At 39.9% G+C, this 20,647-nt stretch overlaps 1 protein-coding gene across 3 annotated transcripts; it reads right to left on the bottom strand.

The window, feature by feature from the left end:
* Positions 1-969: 969 nt before the first annotated feature.
* Positions 970-19,591, bottom strand: LOC103103094 (zinc finger protein 883-like). 3 transcript variants are annotated; one of them, XM_007492599.3, is made up of 4 exons: positions 19,414-19,591; positions 18,482-18,603; positions 12,443-12,569; positions 970-5,779 (listed from the first exon to the last, which is right to left on the bottom strand). In XM_007492599.3, the coding sequence occupies exons 1-4, from the start codon at positions 19,565-19,567 to the stop codon at positions 3,921-3,923; spliced, it is 2,262 nt and encodes a 753-aa protein (XP_007492661.2). In that variant the 5' UTR covers positions 19,568-19,591; the 3' UTR covers positions 970-3,920. The 3 variants fall into 3 exon arrangements, with proteins under 3 accessions (XP_007492661.2, XP_016278223.1, XP_056681828.1); XM_016422737.2 differs by having other exon boundaries at positions 19,326-19,553; XM_056825850.1 differs by lacking the exon at positions 19,414-19,591 and adding an exon at positions 12,674-12,876 and having other exon boundaries at positions 18,482-18,605.
* Between the last annotated feature and the right edge of the window lie 1,056 nt (positions 19,592-20,647).

The following is a 20,647-nucleotide window of genomic DNA, read 5'->3' as shown; positions in this document are numbered from 1 at the left end:
GATTACAGCTTAAGTCAAAATGACTTTTAGCAGCTTTATTTAAAAAGAGGTGGAAAGAGTGAATGTGGAAAAATGTAAAAAGACAGAAAGTACTGCCTAGCTATAAATACCCTGAGTTTAATACTAATGTCTTCAGATAGTAAATGAGAATCCAAAAGCAAATCTCACCAGAATCCAAAGTCTTAATTAGGAAGCTGAAATCTGAAGAGGAGCCTTTGAAGAATCTGCCAACAAAGCACATGAGGCTCAGACTGCCAAGAATATCTCCAGAACACATGCTGAAGGGAGTGTCCCATCAAAGCACCAACATTCAGAGAAGGTTTCCTTATAAAAGAACCAAGGGATCACTCCACTCACCACTGCAAGCCAACACAGGATCCAGTGAAAGAGTGTCCTCCAATCTTACTCACCAATGAAGACAGAATGAGTGCATCCTCGAGCTGGCCTTTTTAAAGCAGTTTTTTCAATGTCACTTCCTGTCGACCCCCCACTTCACAACCAAGCACTGCCCAAGGGAGGCAGTAACCTTTGGAGGTGTGATCTTACTTTAATAAGTGACTTGTGAACTCGCTTAGTATCTGGTAATGTACTAAGTAGGTATTACTGACAAAGAATGCTTGGCTCACTCTTCACACAGAGTATAGTCAAGTTTGAGCTCAAGATGAAACCCTTCCTGTAATCATTTCCTGTACACCCCTTCATTTCAGAAAGAATATTGTTTACTACTGTTCATTCAACACTTGAACACTTTATAGAATCTAAAGGGATTTAAATGAACACAAAAGATTTGATCAGGCCTTTGGACAGAGAGAAAAATTAATCCAGAGCTAAACTATCACTCTTTGCAGATGATATGATGGTATGCTTAAAGAATCCTAGAAAATCAGCTAAAAAGCTAGTAGAAAGAATAATTTTAGCAAAGTTGCAGGATACTGTAAAATTTAAATCAATATCCAATAACTCCAAGTATATTTTATAAAGTTTATTACTAATCACTTGAAGTAGAAAGAAAATAAGCCAAAAGAAATAGAAGTTCAAACTTAATTATTTAAGAAAACATACATCGACATGTGCAGATTCTCCTGGCAGGCATAAAGCCCACAGCTGCAGCCACAAAATCACAGGGAGAAGGAAAAAGCTAGTAGTAATCATTAACTATTTTAGCAAAGTTACAGGATATAAAATAATTCCACATAAATGATCAGCATGTTTATATATTTCCAACAAAAATCAACAGCAAGAGTTAGAAAGAGAAACTCCATTTACAATCACTCGAGACAATATAAAATATTTGAATCTTTTCGTCTAGAATGTAAGAATTAAATTTTAATGGTCAAAATGACTTTAATAGCTTTTATTTACAAAAGGAGAAAGACAAAGCATAGAAATACAAAAGGGTAAAGAAGACATTAGCTCATCTAACTACATATTGCTCCATTGCTCAACTCAGCCAAGACTTCTTGACCTTCAACTGGAATTAAACTCTCTCCAAAGACAGGAAGGGAAAATTAGCTTTCAACTCACCCAAGTTCCCTCAAAGAGGCGAGTCAAGACAATGACTAGAGCTGAAGGTGATTCCTGAGGCCCACTTTCTTCCTTGAGCCAACCTTCTTCTTGAAGCTCACTTCCTCCTTGAAATTGACTTCCTTCTTGGAGTGAATTCTCCTAACCCCAGAAATTCAGGCCCTTTTTATAGTGGCTTCTTGTCCCTTCCCCTTTTCACAAGGGCCAATTACAGTTTCCAAATTACCCAGCACTGCTCAAGGGGGCAGTGTTTGTGGGAACAACATCTCACCTTCTGGAGAGGTGAGAATTCTCATTTCCTGGCTATTTGAGTTGAAAGGATGGAGAGCTCCTTCACCTAGTGCTAAGTAGAGTGTTCGAGCTTTTGTTGATTCAATTCAAAAGTAGACAAAGGAGAGTTAATGCTGTCTTCACAGTCTGGTGAAGTACTAAGAAGGCATACTTCAGTTATTATTAGCCAGAGTATAAAGGATTCCCTTTTACAAGTGTAAACTCAAAGAGAACAAAGAATTCCCTGTTACAAGACAAACTCAGGAATTATATGAACACAACTACAAAACAATTTTCACACAAATAAAACTAGTTCTAAACAACTGGAAAAACATTAATTGTTCATGGGAAAGATGAGCTAATATAATAAAAATGACAATGCTACCCAAATTAATTTGCTTATTCAGTACTATATCTATCAAACTACCAAAAACCTTTTTTTAAGGAATTAGAAAAAATTATAACAAAGTTCATCTGGAAGAACAAAAGAACAAGAAGATCAAGGGAACTAATAAAAAAATGTGAAGGATGGGGGCCTAGGACTACCAGATCTTAAACTACATTAAAAAACAGTGATCAACCTGGTACAATCAAATGTAATAGATTTCTCCATTAGTGGCAATGCAGTGTTCCTGAACAATCCAGAAGGATCTAGAGAAAGAACAGTATCCACATCCAGAGGAAAAACTGTGGGAGTAGAAGCACAGAAGAAAAACAACTGTTTGACTACATGGGCTGAGGGGGATGACTAGGGATGTAGACTCTAAATGAACATCCTAGTGCAAACACCAACAACATGGAAATGGGTTCTGATCAAGGACACATGTAATACCCAGTGGAATTGTGTATTGGCTATGGGAGGGGTGGGGGGAGAGGAGGGAGGAATAGAAAATGATTTTTGTAACCAAGGAATAATGTTTGAAAATGACCAAATTAAAAAAAAAACGTAAAAAAAAAAACCAGTGATCATCAAAACAAGATGGTACTGGCTAAGAGACAGAAGGGCGGGGGGATCTTTGGAATAGACCAGGGGTAAATGACTAGTGTTCAATAACCCAAATATCTCAGCTTTTGGGACAAGAACTCACTATTTAACAAAAACTGCTGAAAAAATTGGAAAACAGTATGTGAGAGAGATTATGTTTAGGACAACATCTCATAACCTACACCAAGATTAATTCAGAAAAGGTGAATGACTTTTAACATGAAGAGTGATATTATAAGTAAATTAGAGGAACATGAAATAGTATAGCTGTCAAATCTATGGTAAAGGAAGGAAATTTAAGACCAAAAAAGAGACAGGAAACATTACAAAACGTAAAATAGATATTTTTGTTTATATTTAATTTTAAAAGTCTGCATCAGTTCTCAAGCCTTTCCAGGTTTTTTTCTGAGTTTCTCCTCATTAATGATAACAGAATTCCATTGCAATTATATGCCACCATTTGCTCAGCCATTTCCCAATGGGTGAGTTTCCTCTTAATTTGCAATACTTTTGTCACCCCAGAAAGAGCACCTTGAAGTGTTTTGTATTTTTAATATAAATAGGTGTTTTTCCTTTTTAATGTCTTTTGGACATAGTTCCAAATTGCGTTCTCCAGAATGGTTGAATTAGTTCACAACCCCAAAAGTTCATTCCTTTTTCAATTCTCACCCTCCTTTTCTCTCATAATAAACAATCTAATAGATGTGGGCTGGTGCCTCAGACTTATTATCATTTGCACAAAACACAGACTTGTGCATATGTGTTGCACTAGGAATCCTCTGACATGAAAGAAGAGATGATCTCTGGCTGAAAGTCTTCCCACAGAGAATCCATCAGGAACTGATCTGTTCAGAAGACATTTTCTCCTACTGAACAAGCTCTGGATTCTCTATTTCAATGTCTTTCTTCATTCAAGACAGGAATAAGATTTCTAACCAAAAGGGATTCTCACTTGGGAATAAGAGATGATTGTTGTCTGAAGGCCTTACCACACGGATCATATTCCTAAAGTTTCTCTCTAATGCAGATCCTCTTATGTTAAATAAGCAAACAGTGGCAACAATAAGCTCAGTCTCACTTGAGGTTTCTCTCCAGTGGGAATTTTCTGACATGAAGTAATTGTGGAACATTAAGAGAACGGTTATCTAAATTTATTACATTCATAAGTTTTCTCTGCAGTGTGGATTCTCTGATGCTTGGCAAGATCACCCCTCCATGTGAAACTCTTACCACAGTGTTTACATTTATAAGGTTTCTCTCCAGTGTGCATTCTCTGATGCTCAGCAAGACTCACCCTGAGTATGAAAGCCTTTCCACACTGTGTACATTCATAAGGTTTCTCTCCAGTGTGGATTCTCTGATGTCTAGCAAGAGAGCTACTCTCTGTGAAAGCCTTTCCACACTGTATACATTCATAAGGTTTCTCTCCAGTGTGGATTCTCTGATGTATAACAAGATGACTCCTCCGTGTGAAAGCCTTTCCACACTGTGTACATTCATAAGGTTTCTCTCCTGTGTGGATCCTCTGATGTGCAGCAAGACTTGCCCTATATATGAAAGCCTTTCCACACTGTGTACATTCATAAGGTTTCTCTCCAGAGTGGATCCTCTGATGTGCAACAAGACTCACTCTGTGTATGAAAGCTTTTCCACACTGTGTACATTCATAAGGTTTCTCACCATTGTGGATTCTCTGATGTGCAGCAAGATGGCCCCTACATATGAAAGCCTTTCCACACTGTGTACATTCATAAGGTTTCACTCCAGTGTGGATTCTTTGATGCTCAGCAAGAGTGCCCCTCCGTGAAAAAGCCCTTCCACATTGTGTACATTCATAAGGTTTCTCTCCAGTGTGGATTCTTTGATGCTCAGCAAGACTCACCCTGTGTATGAAAGCCTTTCCACACTGTATACATTCATAAGGTTTCTCTCCAGTGTGGATTCTCTGATGTGTGGCAAGATCTCCCCCCCGGGTGAAAGGCTTTCCACACTGTGTACATTCATAAGGTTTCTCTCCAGTGTGGATTCTATGATGTATAACAAGATAACCCCTCCGTGTGAAAGCCTTTCCACATTGTGTACATTCATAAGGTTTCTCTCCAGTGTGGATTCTCTGATGTGCAGCAAGACCACCCCTCCGTGTGAAAGGCTTTCCACACTGTGTACATTCATAAGGTTTCTCTCCAGTGTGGATTCTCTGATGTGTGGCAAGATGGCCCCTACATGTAAAAGGCTTTCCACACTGTGTACATTCATAAGGTTTCTCTCCAGAGTGAATTCTCTGATGCTTAGCAAGAGAGCTACTCTCTGTGAAAGCCTTTCCACACTGTTTACATTCATAAGGTTTCTCTCCAGTGTGGATTCTCTGATGTGCAGCAAGCTTTCCCCTCTCTGTGAAAGCCTTTCCACATTGAGTACATTCATACGGTTTCTCTCCACTATGGATTCTCTGATGTCTAACAAGATTACCCCTCACTGTGAAAGTCTTTCCACATTCTTTACATTGATGAGGTCTCTCTCCAGAGTGTATTATTTGATAGGAACCAAACTCAGAGTTCTGAATTAAAGGTCTCCCACCTTTATTACTCACAGAAAGCATCTCAATATGATTTGGATGTCTTGTGAGGTTTAAACTCGAGCCAGAAGTGATTCTCCCTAGGTTATTTTGATACATGGGCATTTCGGAAGTCTTCTTATGAGACAGATTAAATCCCACTTTTTCTGGAAGGTATTTGGTGTATTTACTATCCAGACAACAGTTTTTTCCTGAGGTCAATTTTGTACACTGATTTAGGACTGAATGTTGGCTAAAATTCTCTGCAACTTCATCAAATTCACAGTCACTCTTGGAATTTTTATTTACCTTGATATTAGAGTCATTGATTTCTCTGAAAAGGAAGTCACAGGGATTCCTCTTCATACCTCTTGGAGAGTTAGATCCTTCCACAAAAAGTCTCATCTTTGTAGACATCTCCTTCACTTCAAAATTAGTCTCTGCCTCTGAAGAAAACAAATAATGATATAAACACAGATGGAAAGAGAAGACACACACATACAGAAAATAAGTTCTTTCCTCTGATGGCAATAAGTAAACTGATGTTTATTTTAGTTCCTAAGGCCAAGAAGAATTTTCAAACTTAAATGAACAGAACCAGACTTTGGATATACCATTTGGTCATAAACTATATGATGGAAGATTTTAGAAATACTTTCACATACAATAACAGTGAGATGTCACAACAGATATGTGATACAGGCAAGACCAAGACTCTCATCATACTTCACAACTCATGTCATATGTAAAGAATGGAAAAGTGACCTGATCTACTTCCGTGCAAGTAGACTACAACTCAAACTCTTTGGCTAAGCATGCTTTAAAAGTTCACAGTATTGAAGAATCTTTGTCCATTGTCCTTTCTGTCTTTCCTTTCAAAGTCACTCATTGACTAATCTCATAATTTTGTCAATTTTGAGAGACCTTCCATATATTTCATTGCCATCATTCTGGATGCACTATCAAATCATCATACTTGGTAAATTTTATATGCTAAGCTGAGAAACTACTTGACTCTTTTTACTCTCACAAACAAATTTTCAAAGTGCAATAGAAGTTTTCTTCTTTTCGCTACAGATGCAAAGATATTATGCCGTTCAGTGCAGACATACTAAATATTCATCTTATTTTATAATCTACCATATATGTCTCCTATTCTATACTGAGTCCATCATGCATTTCTCAGGAAATGAACAGTATAATCCAGGATTGGTCTGCCAGCCCTGAGTCTAGCCCTCCCTTCACTAAAACAGATCAAAGTCTTTTGGGATAAAAGCCCTTATGCCCCTGCATTCAACTCACTACCCTGGACAGGAGATTTTGGGGCCTTTTTTCTCTAGCATACATGGTGATTCTCCTCACTGAAAACAGGAGATAAAATTTGCTCTTGGAACTGGAAGCCCTGAACATGAGGAATAATGAAGGGATGAGGTGAGAAAAATAAAAAAAAAATTGGTCCTCTTAATGGAAAGGGGCATGCAAACAATGCAAACAAGAATGGTTTTTGTTGTATTCATTGTTGGGACATTTACAGCAGGACAGAGATAATGTAACATATTTACAATCAGAAAATTCCATCTTTATTTATCTCTTGTAATAGAAGGATAGGCACATTTCACAACCTCCATTATCTAGAAATTAAAGGCAGCAGGTAGTGAAGAGGTCAGAACTTGGAGTCAGGAAAAAAAAATTCAATCCAGCCTGAGAGAGATGGTAAGTGTATGCCCTGGGGCAAGTTATTTAACCTGTTACTTCAGTTACCTCAACAATGAATTGAAGACAATAAAAGTATCAAACTCACAGGCATTTTGTGAAATTAATGACAATTATGAACTCCTTTACTTAGTGGAGAACATAGAGCAGGTATTTTTAAATGCTTATTGCCTTCCCTTTCATTCTTATCACCAGGCCTGGAATTTGAGGGAACATTGAAGGAGGAATAAGAATAAACTTGCTAGAGTGGGCAGAATTAGGGGCTGTGAGCTAAAGTTTCATATTTTAAATTTTATTTCCATTTTTTTAAGAAGTGAATAATCATATAAAACTACAACTTCAAAACAAAAACTCAAATGTACAAGTGAAAAATTGTATGCTCTCATCTGTATTCTAACTCCAACAGTTCCTTCTCTGGAAGTGTTCTATGTCATAAGTCCCTCAGAATTATTTTGGATTATTGTATTGCTGAGAATAGCCAAAGTTGTTATGCTTGTAACATTCCATAATATTAATGTTATAGTATATAATATTCTCCTGGTTCTGCTTATTTCCCTCTATATCAGTTCATGGGAGTCGTCCCAGCACTTTCGGAAATCATCCTGTTCATCATTTAATAAAGCACAATAGTATTCCATCACTCTCATATATGACAATTTATTCAGCCATTCGTCAACTGATAGACATCCCTTTAATTTCTAATTCTTTACTACCACCGAAAGAGCAGTTACAAGTATTTTCCTACCAGTAGGCCCTTTTCCTTTTTTTCTGATCTCTTCGGGGCACAGAACTAGTAGTGGTATTACTGGATCAAAAGGTATGCATTGTTTGGTAGCTCTTTGGGAGTCATTCGAAATTCGCTCTCCAGAAAGGATAGATCAGTTCACAAATCCAACACCAAGGTATAACATGCCCCAATTTTGCCACATTTCCTCTAATCTGTGTTACTTCTCTTTTCTGTCATGTTGGCCAGTCGGTTAAGGGTGAGGTGATACTTCAGAGTTCTTCTAATTCACTTCTCTAACTAAGAGACACAATATTTCTTCATGTGACTATTGACAGCTTTGTTTTCTTCATCTGAATACTGATTATTCATAACCTATGACCATTTGTCAACTGGGGAATGACTTGCATTCTTGGATTAAATTTACTTTGATCTTTATATATTTGAAAAAATGAGATCAGAAAAATCTACTATAAAACCATATTTCCCAGCTTCTTGTTTCTCTTCTAATCTTGGTTATATTGGTTTTATTTGTTCAAAACAGTTTAAAGTTATCATAGTCAAAATTATATATTTCACATCTTATAATGTTCTCTATCTTTTGTTTGGTCAGAAATTCTTCCTTTCCTCATAGATCTGCCAGGAAAACAATTTTATCTTCCCTGAATTTACTTATAATATCACCCTTTATGTCTAAATCATATGCCCATTTGGTCCATATCTTGATATAGGGTGTGAGCTATTGGTCTGTACCTAATTTTTGCCACATTTTTTTCTAGTTTTCTAAATACTTTTAATTTCCAAGCATTTTATATGGTCACACTAGATATTATAAAATATTTGGGAATTCATCTGCCAAGAGAATCACAAGAATTATATGAACATGAATACAAAACACTTTTTACACAAATGAAACTAGATTTAAATAATTGAAAAACACGCCAATTGCTCTTCTGTTTGATGAGCAAATATCATAAAAATGACAATACTAACTGAAGAAATACACTTATTCAATGGTGTACCTAACAAACGACTAAAAAATATTTTATAGAATTGGAAAAAATAAAAACAAAATTGATCTGAAAAAACAAAAGATCAAGACTATCCAAAGAACCAATGAAAAACAATGAAGGATGGTAGCCTAGCAGTACCAGATCTTGAACTGTGCTATAAAACAATGATCATCAAAATAATATGGCATTAGCTAAGAGGTGGATCAATGAAATAGACTCAGGGTAAATGACCTCAGCAATCTAATGTTTGATAAATCCAAGGATCACAGCTTTTGGGATAAGAACTCAATATTGGATAAAACTTACTTGAGAAATTAGAAAGCATCATGGCAAAAATAAAGTTTAGATCAATTTCTCACACCCTATACCAAGATAAGTTCACAATGGGTATATAACTTTAACATAAAGATTGATATTACAAGTAAATAAATTAGATGAATGAAAAATAGTATATTGGTCAGGTCTATGGAGAAGGGAAGTATTAAAGACGAAGCAGGAGACAGAGAACATTACAAGATGTAAAATGAATCATTTTGACTATATCAAATTAAAAAGGTCTTGTACAAACAAAGCCACTGAAATCAAAATTAGAAGGGAAGCAACAAATAGTGGAAATAATTTTATATCAAAGATCGAATTTTTCAAATATACAAAGAATTAAGTCAAATTTATAAAAAACCAAGCCATTCCCTATTTGAAAAATGGTCAAGGGATAGGAATTGGCAGTTTTGAGATGAAGAAATTACAATCATCAATAATAACATGAAATAATGTTTTCAATCCCTCTTGAATAGAGAAATACAAATCAAAAAAATTCTGAGGTACCAACTCATAGGGAGCAGAGTGGCCAATATGACAGCAAAGGAAAATAATAAATGTTGGAGGGGATGTGGTAAAATTGGGACACTAATGTATTACTGGTGGAGTTGTGAATGGATCCAACCATTCTGTTGGCAATCTGGATTATGCCCAAAGAGCTTTAAAACAATTTATGCCCTTTGATCCAGCAATACTACTAGTATGTATGTGTCCCCAAGTGATTTAAAAAGGAAAAGGACCTGTTTGTACAAAAATATTATTAGCTGGGCTTTTTCTAAACGTAGCAAAAAAACTGGAAAATGAGGAATGGGGGAGGGGGTTCTCTCCATTGGGGAATGGCTGAACAAATTGTGGCATATGATGTTGATGGAATACTACTGTGCTATAAGGAATAATGAATAGATTAATTTCTGTAAGAACTTGAAAGACCCACATGAACTGATTGGGACTGAAAAAAGCAGAACCCGGAGAACACTGTACACAGAAACTGAATTGCTACTAAAAGAGATGCAGTGATCCAGGACATTCTGAGGAATGTCTGAGGAATGCTATCCACATCTAGAAAAAGAACTGTGGAGGTAGAAATCCAGAATAAAATATGAGACGTATCACTGGTTTAATGTGGGTTCTGGTTTTAAAAGATTCCTGCGTTACAAAATGAATAACATAGAAATAAGTTTTGGGTGATAGGTATAACTGATTGTGAGCTAGATATTTTTGATTTTTTAAAAATTTTACTATTGTTTTTCCTTACGTGCAATAGAGTATCTGAATTTTTCTCCTCTCATTTTTTGTACTTAAAGCACATGTTAACAGTATTAATGTTTTTTATTATTTTGCACTAGGGTAAGGTTAAAATGTCCATTAGCCCTAATGTCAATGCATACCCAAAACTTTAGACTATGGGAACTTGCCACTGATTGTTAAATATTATGGAACTTTGTGTCTGATTCTAGAAGGAATCACAAAAGAGCCACTAAATAGTTCCAAGGAGCATAAAGTTAGCCTGCACAGTGCCTAGGAGTACAAGGTCAGGCTCATCCCTGTGGGACTGATGAGATTTTGCATGAAGAAGGGGACTTATTCTGGGATTCAAGGAAGCAGCTGTTTACAAAGTCAGATGCAGAATTCCCTCATGCCAGATCAAGACTACTACCAAATAATTCAGTTTAGTTTGGCTGCCATTTATGGAGCAGTATGGAGGGGGTGGATTTTCTGAACTCCCCTTTGCCCGGTTTTACTTCCAATTCCTCTTTGTACCCAGAAATATACCCTTTCTGCCTACCTTTCAAGTTGTTTTCCTTAGGAGACTCACCTTACTCTGACCCTTGTTCATTCTGTCATTCTAGAATTCTAGAAGCAGTCTTTTATAAGGTTTTTTTTAAGATTCTCAGGGTACTTGTAGCTTTTGCTTATGCTCTGCTGTCTTCTTGGCACTGCCTCCACCATTAATACTGAGAATCTTAAAAATTCTCAGACCCTACTTCAGAACACTTGGTTAAGTAAGACCATTCCCCATTTTATACAATGAAGGGACTTAGTCAGGAATGTGAGATCTCTACTCCACACATACTTAAGCATGCCTTAGGGGAAGATAAAGTTGTAAACTCCTTGCTGAACAATGAAAAGTACTTAACCCATACTTATAGTAAGACAAAAGCCCTTAAGCTGTGCCTATTTTTAGAGGTGCTATGTACCTATAAAGGTCAGGCAACTTGTGAACTTGCAAAGGGCAAAGAGGTGAGAAACTTACTCAGAGGTTTTAGTCTAGTCGGGTGTGAATTATTCAAAAGTTTAGTCTACTCAGCTGTGAATTCAGAATGGTCTGTCCTTTGGAAAAGGTCTACTGTGATTGGTAAATGTAAGAACTTAGGGGAGGTGACATAGGAGAAAATTAGCTTTAAAATGAGCTCAGAAAGGGCTCTGGGGATTCATTTCAGCTGGAAAAGTCAGCTGGAGATTGAGCTGGGAAAAGCTGAATTGGAGAAGGCAGCTGGCTGCCTTGAAAGACTTGGTGCTGAACTTGATTGAGCTAGCTGAAGCTGAACTGGTGTCTCTCTGAACACTAAAATCTTGCTTTGGACAGATCTTGTGGTGAGTTGATAAAAAGACTGACTGATCTCTCTCTTAGAGCTTCAGCCTAGGCTGGCCTAGGCTGGTCTAGCCTATTTCTCATTATTTCCTTTTTCTCTCTCTCTCCCTTTTTTTAATTCCTCATTTTTATTAATTAGAATCTCTATAAAACCCAGCTGACTTGGGTATATTTCATATTTGGGAATTTTTCCCTGGTGATCACTTTATATTTGATTTAAAACAAGACACTGTCTTGAAAACATATTTCTGCGGTCACAATTTAAGCTAACCACTATTTTAATCATTACAATACTTAACAAAACATCCTTTCTAAATACCACTCATCCCACATGGGAAGAGGCAGAATTGGCAGGTAGAGTGTCCCTTTCAATGGTCATTTGCAAGGAAAATATGCCTTGGTTTTTACAGAGAATTTCCAAACAAAATCAAATTAGAAGGTTGACTAGATGACTCTTGTGATTAACTTCAGGAATGTAAATCTGTAACACTGAAGTTTTTACCTAAAGCTACCTAAAATAGAAGAGACACCATTTTCAGAGCAAGAAAGGAAAGTCCCAGCTTCCCATCACAGAATTCAAAGACTTTTTTAAAAAAAATAAAAACAGGCAGGAGGAGAACCCTACACAGAAATCAGCACTTTTGCTTCTTTAATCACTGACAAAGCCTTAAAATCCTGCTCCTTTTACATGGAATGAAGACATTCCCTTAATGGCAGATTCAGAGATAATAGAGGAAATGGTCCTTACCCACAAAGAGTAGATTCTGCACATTCTCCAGTACAACCTCCTTGTACAGCTCTTTCTGAGAATGGTCCAACAGGCACCACTCCTCCTGGGTGAAGTCCACAGCCACATCCTTGAATGTTACTGACCCCTAAATCAGCAAAAGTCACAAGATTTAGAGCCGAGCCTGCAGTATTCATCCAATACAGGCCTCATCAACTAACTTGAAGAAAGTGAAGCACACAAGGGACTCACCCCAAACTCTTTACCTTGAAGAGTGCCACAGCCAGCTCTGGAGACCAGTCATTCAGAGTCCAATGGAACACTGACAAAGGCATTTTGTGTCTGAAGTGAGAATTATGTTGGGAGAGTAAAGACTGGAGAAGCGACTCACTCTGACATGCTTTCCGTATGGAATAAGGGAAAGGGTATGTGCTCTCTGAGGGAGGCAGGAGAGTCTGAGGAGAAGAGAGAAGGTGATCTGAAATCCCTCCTCATCACAACTGTCAGAATTCATCTAGTAAGAACATTTTTTTTTTGAAATTTGTGAAAAGGAAGCAATTATTGGGTATTCTGGGGAAATTACCAATGATTAATAAGGAGAAAACAACAAAAAAGGAATTCTCCACTTAATTTCTTAGAAGGCTGAAAGGCTCTTATCTAGCTGAAAGAATAGAGGACTCCAGAGTTATATGGGATCAAACTCTGATTCCAAGTAAATGACGAAGAGTAGTCTTTTATTGTTATATTGAGAATTTGGCAAAACACTGAGTATGATGTGCCAAAATATCCTCTCTTTGCTTCGATGTCATTTCTAACTAGAAAATATTCAGTCATTTTATATTTAGTTACAGAAGGAAAGGAGGGAGTGTTCATATTTTAAAAAGATATCATTTGATTTCCTGGGGTTGGGGACTGAGCTCATTCATAAGAAAGACACTGACTGCCATGACTAGAATATTCAAGAGGCAGAATTTCTTCATTTTTAATTAATTCATTAATTGGTTATTTAATATGGTCAGTCGAACCTCTCCACAATATAAAAGAAAAAAGGTAATTCCTCTACCACTGCTGTCATCTCTTTATCTCTCTCTTACTACCTATCTATCTATCTATCTATCTATCTATCTATCTATCTAGACACATCAACTGATGTCTTGATACACACACACACACACTTTAAGTCACAAGCAATTTGAGATGCCAGCAGTCACAATCAGAATTTTTTGCTTTAACTCATGAGTGGATATTTGAACCACAAGCTTCCCCCTGTGGGAGGAGGCTCAAGGTGGATGAGGTAATCAGTACAAATGAGATTAAAGAAAGGTTGAGGATTTCAGAAAAAATTAAAGAGTTTATTGAAAAGACACACCCAGAAAAAGTTGCAATAGGTCCCACATTGGAGCTGTGTAAAGATACTTGTTTCACACATTAGTGAAATGATCTCAAAGGGAGGAAGAAACAAATGTAAGGGTTAAATTAAGGAGTTTTACAAAGTGAGGAGAGAAGTTTAACAATAACTTTGTTTAATTGAAGAAAGAAGTACACACATAGAAAGATAGAAAAGAGAGATAATTAATCTTATACTCTATAAATATACCTAAAAGTCCCAATACTACCTAAAACTATCTCTGTTTTCTGAGGACAGTTTCTTTTGCCTGGAATGCCAGGCCTACCTGATCTACTCTATAAATTATTCACTAAATACCTAACTCCCTAATATAATAAGACAGTCACTACTCAGTCCTTCAATCAGTTTTCTATAGCAGCCCAATTGTCAGCAGCCCTTTGCCCCAGAGACAGAGCTCTTGCTCTCTCCAGATCCCAGAGGCAAAAGACCTCCAACTGTCCCTGGTTGCTTCCTTTATCTCCTCACTAACCAACTGTCCCACCTAACTTCCTGTCAGAGGTCGGCTACTTCCTCTCCTCAGGCCTGGTCTCCCTGGTAATGGAATCTTCAGCTCTGGCTCACTGACTGCTGTCAGTTCTGATCTACTTAGAAACCTGCTCTCTGGCCTCTGAGGAGACACAGGGAGAGACTAAGAAAATCCCTTTAACACAAACTTCCATGGAAAGGTTTTTGTTGAAACAGCCTCTAGGTGAACTCGAGGAAATTGTGGCAAAACTGCCAAAATGCAATCTATCCCTTAACCCATTTCTCACAACAATAAAAGGGAGGCTTCTCCTAGTTTCATGTCCTCAGGGGAAGGGCACAGCAAGTCTGGAGTTCTGACCTTGGCCAGGCTAAAGGCAAATTTATTCCACAAAAATATCATAATTCGACATTAATTTTTTAAAAAGTTATTAATGAAAAACAAAGGATCTAAGCCTGGCCCAGTAACCCTGGAAATCTGGGGAACAAGGGTCAAGAGAAGAAGTGAAGAGGCAGCTTGAGGAAGAGGCTGTTGGCCCATAGTGTGCAGCACCCAGGCAAGGCACACAGACCTGGGCTGTGAGCAGTCGTGACGAGCCAGAACAACCCTCACAGCCAGGACGACCGGTTCTGGCCTCACCTCGATGCCTGCACAGGAAGCTCCAGGCCACTCCTCTCTTTAATAGCCCACCTCACCTAAGTAAAGGCCAGGGCCTCGCGAGGACAATCTTACCCAAAGCTGGGCAGTGGGGACAGCAAGGGCAGCAATGGACCTGCTCTGTTCTCTATTCTAGAACTAAAAAGGCTTAGAAAAAGGGAGGAGTCTTCCCCAAACTTCTAGTGTTTCCCATCTGTTCCAGCTAAACTAAAACTCGGGTCCTGGATTCACAGAGCTGATTAATATCCACGTGAATAAGAGAGGACTGACAGAAAATCTGGAAGGCAATGTGGAATTTTGGCCAAAGGGCTTTAAAAGACTGCATGCCCTTTGATCCAGCTATAAGACTACTGGGTTTGTATCCCAAAGAGGTAATAATGAAAAATACTTGTACAAAAATATTTATAGCTGTGCTTTTTGTGGTGCCAAAAAATTGGAAAACAAGGGGGTGTCCCTCCATTGGGGAATGAACAATTCTGGCATATGATGGTGATGTTATACTGTGAAGATTGGATTTGGCTCTCCCCTGATTGTAACAATGAAGATACTTAGTTCTTCCTTGATTGTGAAGATTAAATTGTAATCCCCTGTGTATTTTTAGATTTTAATCCCCAAAGTGTTAACTCAGTATTTAAAGTAGATTTATCCATTTTAACTACACAAAAGGTGTTAACTAACCAAAACAGGTGTTAAATAGCTACAAAAAGATGTTAACTAACTACAAAAGGTGTGAACTCCCATTTCATACATTGAATAGGCAGTCCTGAAGAGGAGCGTCTGCTGTGATTGGTAGACATAAGATTTAGGGGAGGTGACACAAGAGCAAAAGGTCTTTAAATAGAGGAAACACAGGCACACAAGAATCAATTGATAGATCAAGATTCAGTCACTCAGATTTGGACTGGAATCAAGATTAGTCACTTGAGTTTGGAGTGAAGAAGAATCCCTTGGAGGAGAGACGAAGACAGACACCCAGATTTGGAGTGAAGACACTTGGCTGTGGAACTGGACCGCTGGAGGAGCTCGTGGGGGAAACCTTAAAAAGATTCCCTTTTAGACAGTCACCGTGGTGAGAGAAAGGCTGACTTAGTTTTGTGAATCTTAAAAACTACTCAGACTGTACTTTAGAAGATTTGATTTTAGCTATTTCCTTATTGTAACAATGGAGATATTTGGTCTAACAAGAATCAGGAATGTATTGGGAACTTTTAAAATTACTCCACCCTAAGGGATACTCCACCCTAGACATACTTTAAAGGAAGATAAAGTTGTAAACTCCTGATTGAACAATGAAGGTACTTAACTCATATCTTATAGTAAAGCTAAAACTTAAGCTAAGTCTATTTTTAGATCTAATACATAAAGGTGTTAAGTACCTTTAAAGGTTAAATTAATCACAAAAAGGTCAAGTAACTCACAAAAGGCAAGCTTAACAAAGAAGTGTGAAGTACTCAGAAGATATAATCTAACCAGAGAAGGTGAGAACTAAAGAGTGGTGAGAACAAATAATGGGCAGTCCTGGAAAAAAGTGTCTACTGTGATTGGTAGACATAAAAATGTAGGGGAGGTGACATAAGAGAAAATTCTCTTTAAAAGAAGGCTAAAAGTCAGTTCAAGTGATTATTCTGAACTCAGTTCAGGAGACTGAGTTCAGTGGAGGACTGGAACCCAGCTTGGAGACAGTCTCATGGTGAGTGATAAGACTGACTCCCTTACCCTTAGGCTCAGGGAGGCCACTTTGGCCAAGGCCTTTAACTACTGCCTGGCTCAACCTGAGCCATAGCAGTTTAAATTAATTCTCTCTCTCTGTCTCTCTCTATTCCGTTCCTTAATTCCTTCTCTCTATATTAATTAAAATCTCCATAATTGCCAGCTGACTTGGGTATTTTATTATTTGGAAATTTACCCTGGCAACCAATCATTTAGATTTAAGTCAAAACACTAAAAATTATCTTACAGTTTCCTTGCCCTTCTGGAAGTGTGAACCTCTGCAAAAGGCCCATTCTCTTGAGACTTCTTTCCCCTGGCTGGGGCTTAGAATTTCTACCTGGCTCTGAGGAAGTATTTTCTCTCATCTCCCTTTTCTCATCTCTCTCTCCCCTTTTCTCTCATCATTAATATTTTTCCTCTATTATAAAAATGAACTACCATAATTCCATTCTACTTGAGTAATTCATTTTTGGATTTTAGAAATTAAATCCCTGGTGACCACCAATTAAATATATTCAATCTAACCATATAACTAAATAAATTTAACATACTATTGTGCTGGAAGGATTGATGATCTGGAGGCTTTCCATATGAACTCGGAGAACCTTAATGAACTGATGCAGTAAAGTGAGCAGAACCAGAAAAACATTGTCCTCAAGGAAGTAAAATGCTGTGGAAAAATCCAATGTAATGGAATTTGCTACTAGTAGTAATGCAACAAGCTAGGACACTCCTGAAGGACTTATGAAAAAGAATACAATCCACCCTGATAGAAAGAACTATGGGAGTAGAAATGCAAAAGCAAAACATATGACATTTCATATCACATGAATATGTGGGAATGTGATTTGGGGTTTAGGCCTTAAAAAAAATCACTCAACAGTAAAAATGAATACTATCAAAATAGGTATCAAGTGACAACATTTCTACAACTCAGTGGAATTGCTTGTTGGCTCTTGGAGCAGGGAGGAAAGAAGGGAGGGAAAGAAAATGAATCATGTAAACATGGCTAAAATTTTTAAAATTAATTTTTAAAGGGATCACTGTATTACAAATATGAATAATATGGAAATGGATTTTGAGCAATAATATACTTATAACTCAGTAGAATTGCTTAGGAGCTCGAGGGGTAGGGAGGGAAGAGGGGAGGAAGAGAATACGAATAATATAACCATGGAAAAATATTCTAAATAAATTATAAGCTAAAAAATAAAAAATAAAGGAAACAAACTGAAATAGATTGAGAAAGCAACAGGTTGTATAATCCTGTTAGGTTCAAGGTAAAAGATTTGAATAGGAAAGACCTAAAGTTTCTGTACATTAAGTGCACTCTAAGTTCTTGATAGTTTAATAATGTTTGAAGAGCAGACCTTTTAGCGCTCACCCAGAATTCCCATCCTTTTTATTCTACTAAAAACACACCTTTTCCTCTGTGTCCTCACCTGATCTCACCCCAAACTTCTTCCAAAGCCTCCCTGACCTGTCCAAACCTGAGATCCTGGAGGTCAGGAGCAGAGACTGTGCCTGGGCCATGCCTGGAATGGTGGGACACACAGGCATCCCCCTCTGATGGAGGGTGTCACACTCTAGGATGGATGAATGAATGTCTGCACGGCCTGTCTGTCTGGAACCTCATCCACCCAGGGGTTACAGAGGCCCTGGAAAACCCTAGAACACAGTTGGGGATTGGGGGTCACACTTGAGGTCACCCTGACAGCAAGTAGTGATGGCTCCCCTGGAGGTTGGGAAAGACACAGGTCTGAGTTCTGCTGGATTCCAGCTGGGGGGAGCTTGGCCAGGGCTGGGAATGGATTGCACTCACCTGGGAAGGGGGCCTCGGGGTCCCGGGGGCCATTCCCTCTGGTCCCAGGGTTTCTGCTTGGCCCAGACTGTGGTCCCTCAGGGGGTGGGAGCCCCAAGACAGGCAGACTTCCTCTTGTACACCTGTGAGAAATTAGAGAGGGGGAGGGCTCAGAGGGGCTCCCAGGCCCTTCCCCCGGCCTCAGAGAAGACCCTCCCCACTGGAGGGGACAGGGAGCCTCAGGAAGAAGCCTCCCCACGCCCTCCGCTACTCTCTCTGGCTTCATTCCATTCAGAAACTGCTTTGGGAGCACAGGTGGATTGAGGGAGACTCCTAGGAGGAGAGGTTATGGGTAATGGGGGGTGGGAGGAGGGAGGGCAGGAGGAGGCCTGGACCCGAAGACGGGCATCAGGCCGGGGTTGGGGGTAAACCTGTTGACATTTGTTCTGTGCCCGAATTCAGAGCCCCCACTCCAACCACGCTCATGTTGCCAGTTTCTCCCCCGGCATCTCTCCGGGAAGGGCCGGGACCAGCGCCGCCCCCATCCTTTCACAGCACCCTCCTCCCTGAGCCGCTTCCTGGCTCTGGTGCTGGGGGTAAGGCGGCGCATTCTCACCCCGGGGGGGGGGGAGGGCAAAGCCCCTCCAGGGCTCTGGTTCCAGACAGAGCCGCCCCCACCTGACACGGGCACTTCTGTATTTGCCCCTTTTCTAGGGTCCTTTAAAGCGACAACAGACGCGGAGACACGGAGACCTCCCCCTCCCCCCACCACACACTTGCACCGCCCCTGCCCCGCCTCTCTGCTCTTCCAGGCAACGGAGCTTCTCCCTTCCTCCACCCCCCACTTTGACTTCCAGGCTGTTACCCGCGACTGGTCCGCCCGGGTCTTCTCTGTCCCCAGGAACTAGGGAGTAGAAAGTCTTCACTGCCTAACGCCAGGCTGCAACGTTTACCTTGACTCTCCTCCTTCCCCTTCTCTACACAAAAGCCAAAACCCAAACTTGTGAACACTCCAGGAGCAGAGATGACCCCCCACAGACTCCCAACACACCCGGGGACTGCACAGTGGGAGGAGCCAAGATTTGGGCGAATCCAGGACCCAGGCATTCTGGGAAATGGAGTCTTCCATAATGGGAGTGCCAAGGCTTGCAGGACGTCAAGCCAGAGGCCTTCTGGGAAATGGAGTCTTACTTCCTGGTCCCCTAAGTCTGGAGCCCTGGTGGAGGCGGGGCCACGCACAAAGTGTTTTCAATTTCCCAGGCTGCAGCCGGATCCTTTCACTTTCCTTTCCTTTCTGGTACGTTTAGCTTTGATCTTCCTGGGCCTCCTTCCTGTGATATAGGAGGCCGCTATGGAAAGAACCACGGAAGCGTTTCTGAGAACACAGAACGAGGATGAGAAGGTACCCAAGAAGCCCCTGAGCGCGACCTCCTCATTTCAGGGAGGACCAAACTGAGGCTGACAGGCTGGTGCTGGTCCTGAATGAGGGGCCCGAGGAGGGATGGTTCCGTTGCCGTATTGATCGTAATAGCAGCGCCCTGTAGCGGAAAAGCCCCACTTCCTGAATTTTAGGAACATTTCTATGTATTTCTCTGCCAGACCCGGCTCCGACATGCCATCTAGTAGTCTACGGCTTGTTGCACTTCCTTTGCCTGAAGCATCCCAAAGAAATTTTTCCTCTTCCACAAAATTTGGTGACTGAGTGAAGGAGGCAAAGAGGGTTTTCGGGTCTGAGAGGGAACCTTCCCAAGTCTCCCTGAGTGTGAGGAGGGCTGCCTGGACAGTCTCCTCTTCAGGCTTTCACCAGTTGGGCTGTTTCCGAGGGCTCCAGGGAGGGGCTGAATAATGAGCTCCTCAAAGTCTCTGTTAAACTGCCTGAACAAGCTCCGGGGTCTCTGGTCACTGGCGAAGCCCCTGACCCCAGGGGTGGTCATGTCTTGGCATCTGGCCCTTCCTGGTCCTGAGCAGCCCTGTGCAGCTTGGCCTTCTGTCCACAGCCTCCCTCTAGCTTATTCTGCCTCTCTTCTCCCTGGGTTTCAGGCAGATTTTTGCATACTTTATTTCACAGGAAAGTAATTCATCACAGCCACCATTTCTATGGCTCTCAGGGATTCATCACAAGCACCTTACTGGGCTGCTGCTCCATTTTATAGATGGGGAAAGTAAGGCAGAGATGCAATGACTTCT

Source organism: Monodelphis domestica, chromosome 4 (assembly GCF_027887165.1).
Source record: "Monodelphis domestica isolate mMonDom1 chromosome 4, mMonDom1.pri, whole genome shotgun sequence".
Lineage (NCBI taxonomy): Eukaryota > Metazoa > Chordata > Mammalia > Didelphimorphia > Didelphidae > Monodelphis > Monodelphis domestica.
Note: the sequence above shows the minus strand (reverse complement) of the source record. Positions and strands in the feature narration are given on the sequence as shown.

Coding starts and splice junctions, on each gene's coding strand:
- LOC103103094 (XM_007492599.3), bottom strand. CDS start 19,567: ATGCCTGGGTCCTGGATTCGCCCAAATCTTGGCTCCTCCCACTGTGCA. Junction 12,570..18,481: donor CCCCGAGGCCCCCTTCCCAG/GTGAGTGCAATC, acceptor TTGCTGATTTAG/GGGTCAGTAACATTCAAGGA. Junction 5,780..12,442: donor GCAGAATCTACTCTTTGTGG/GTAAGGACCATT, acceptor TGTTTTCTTCAG/AGGCAGAGACTAATTTTGAA.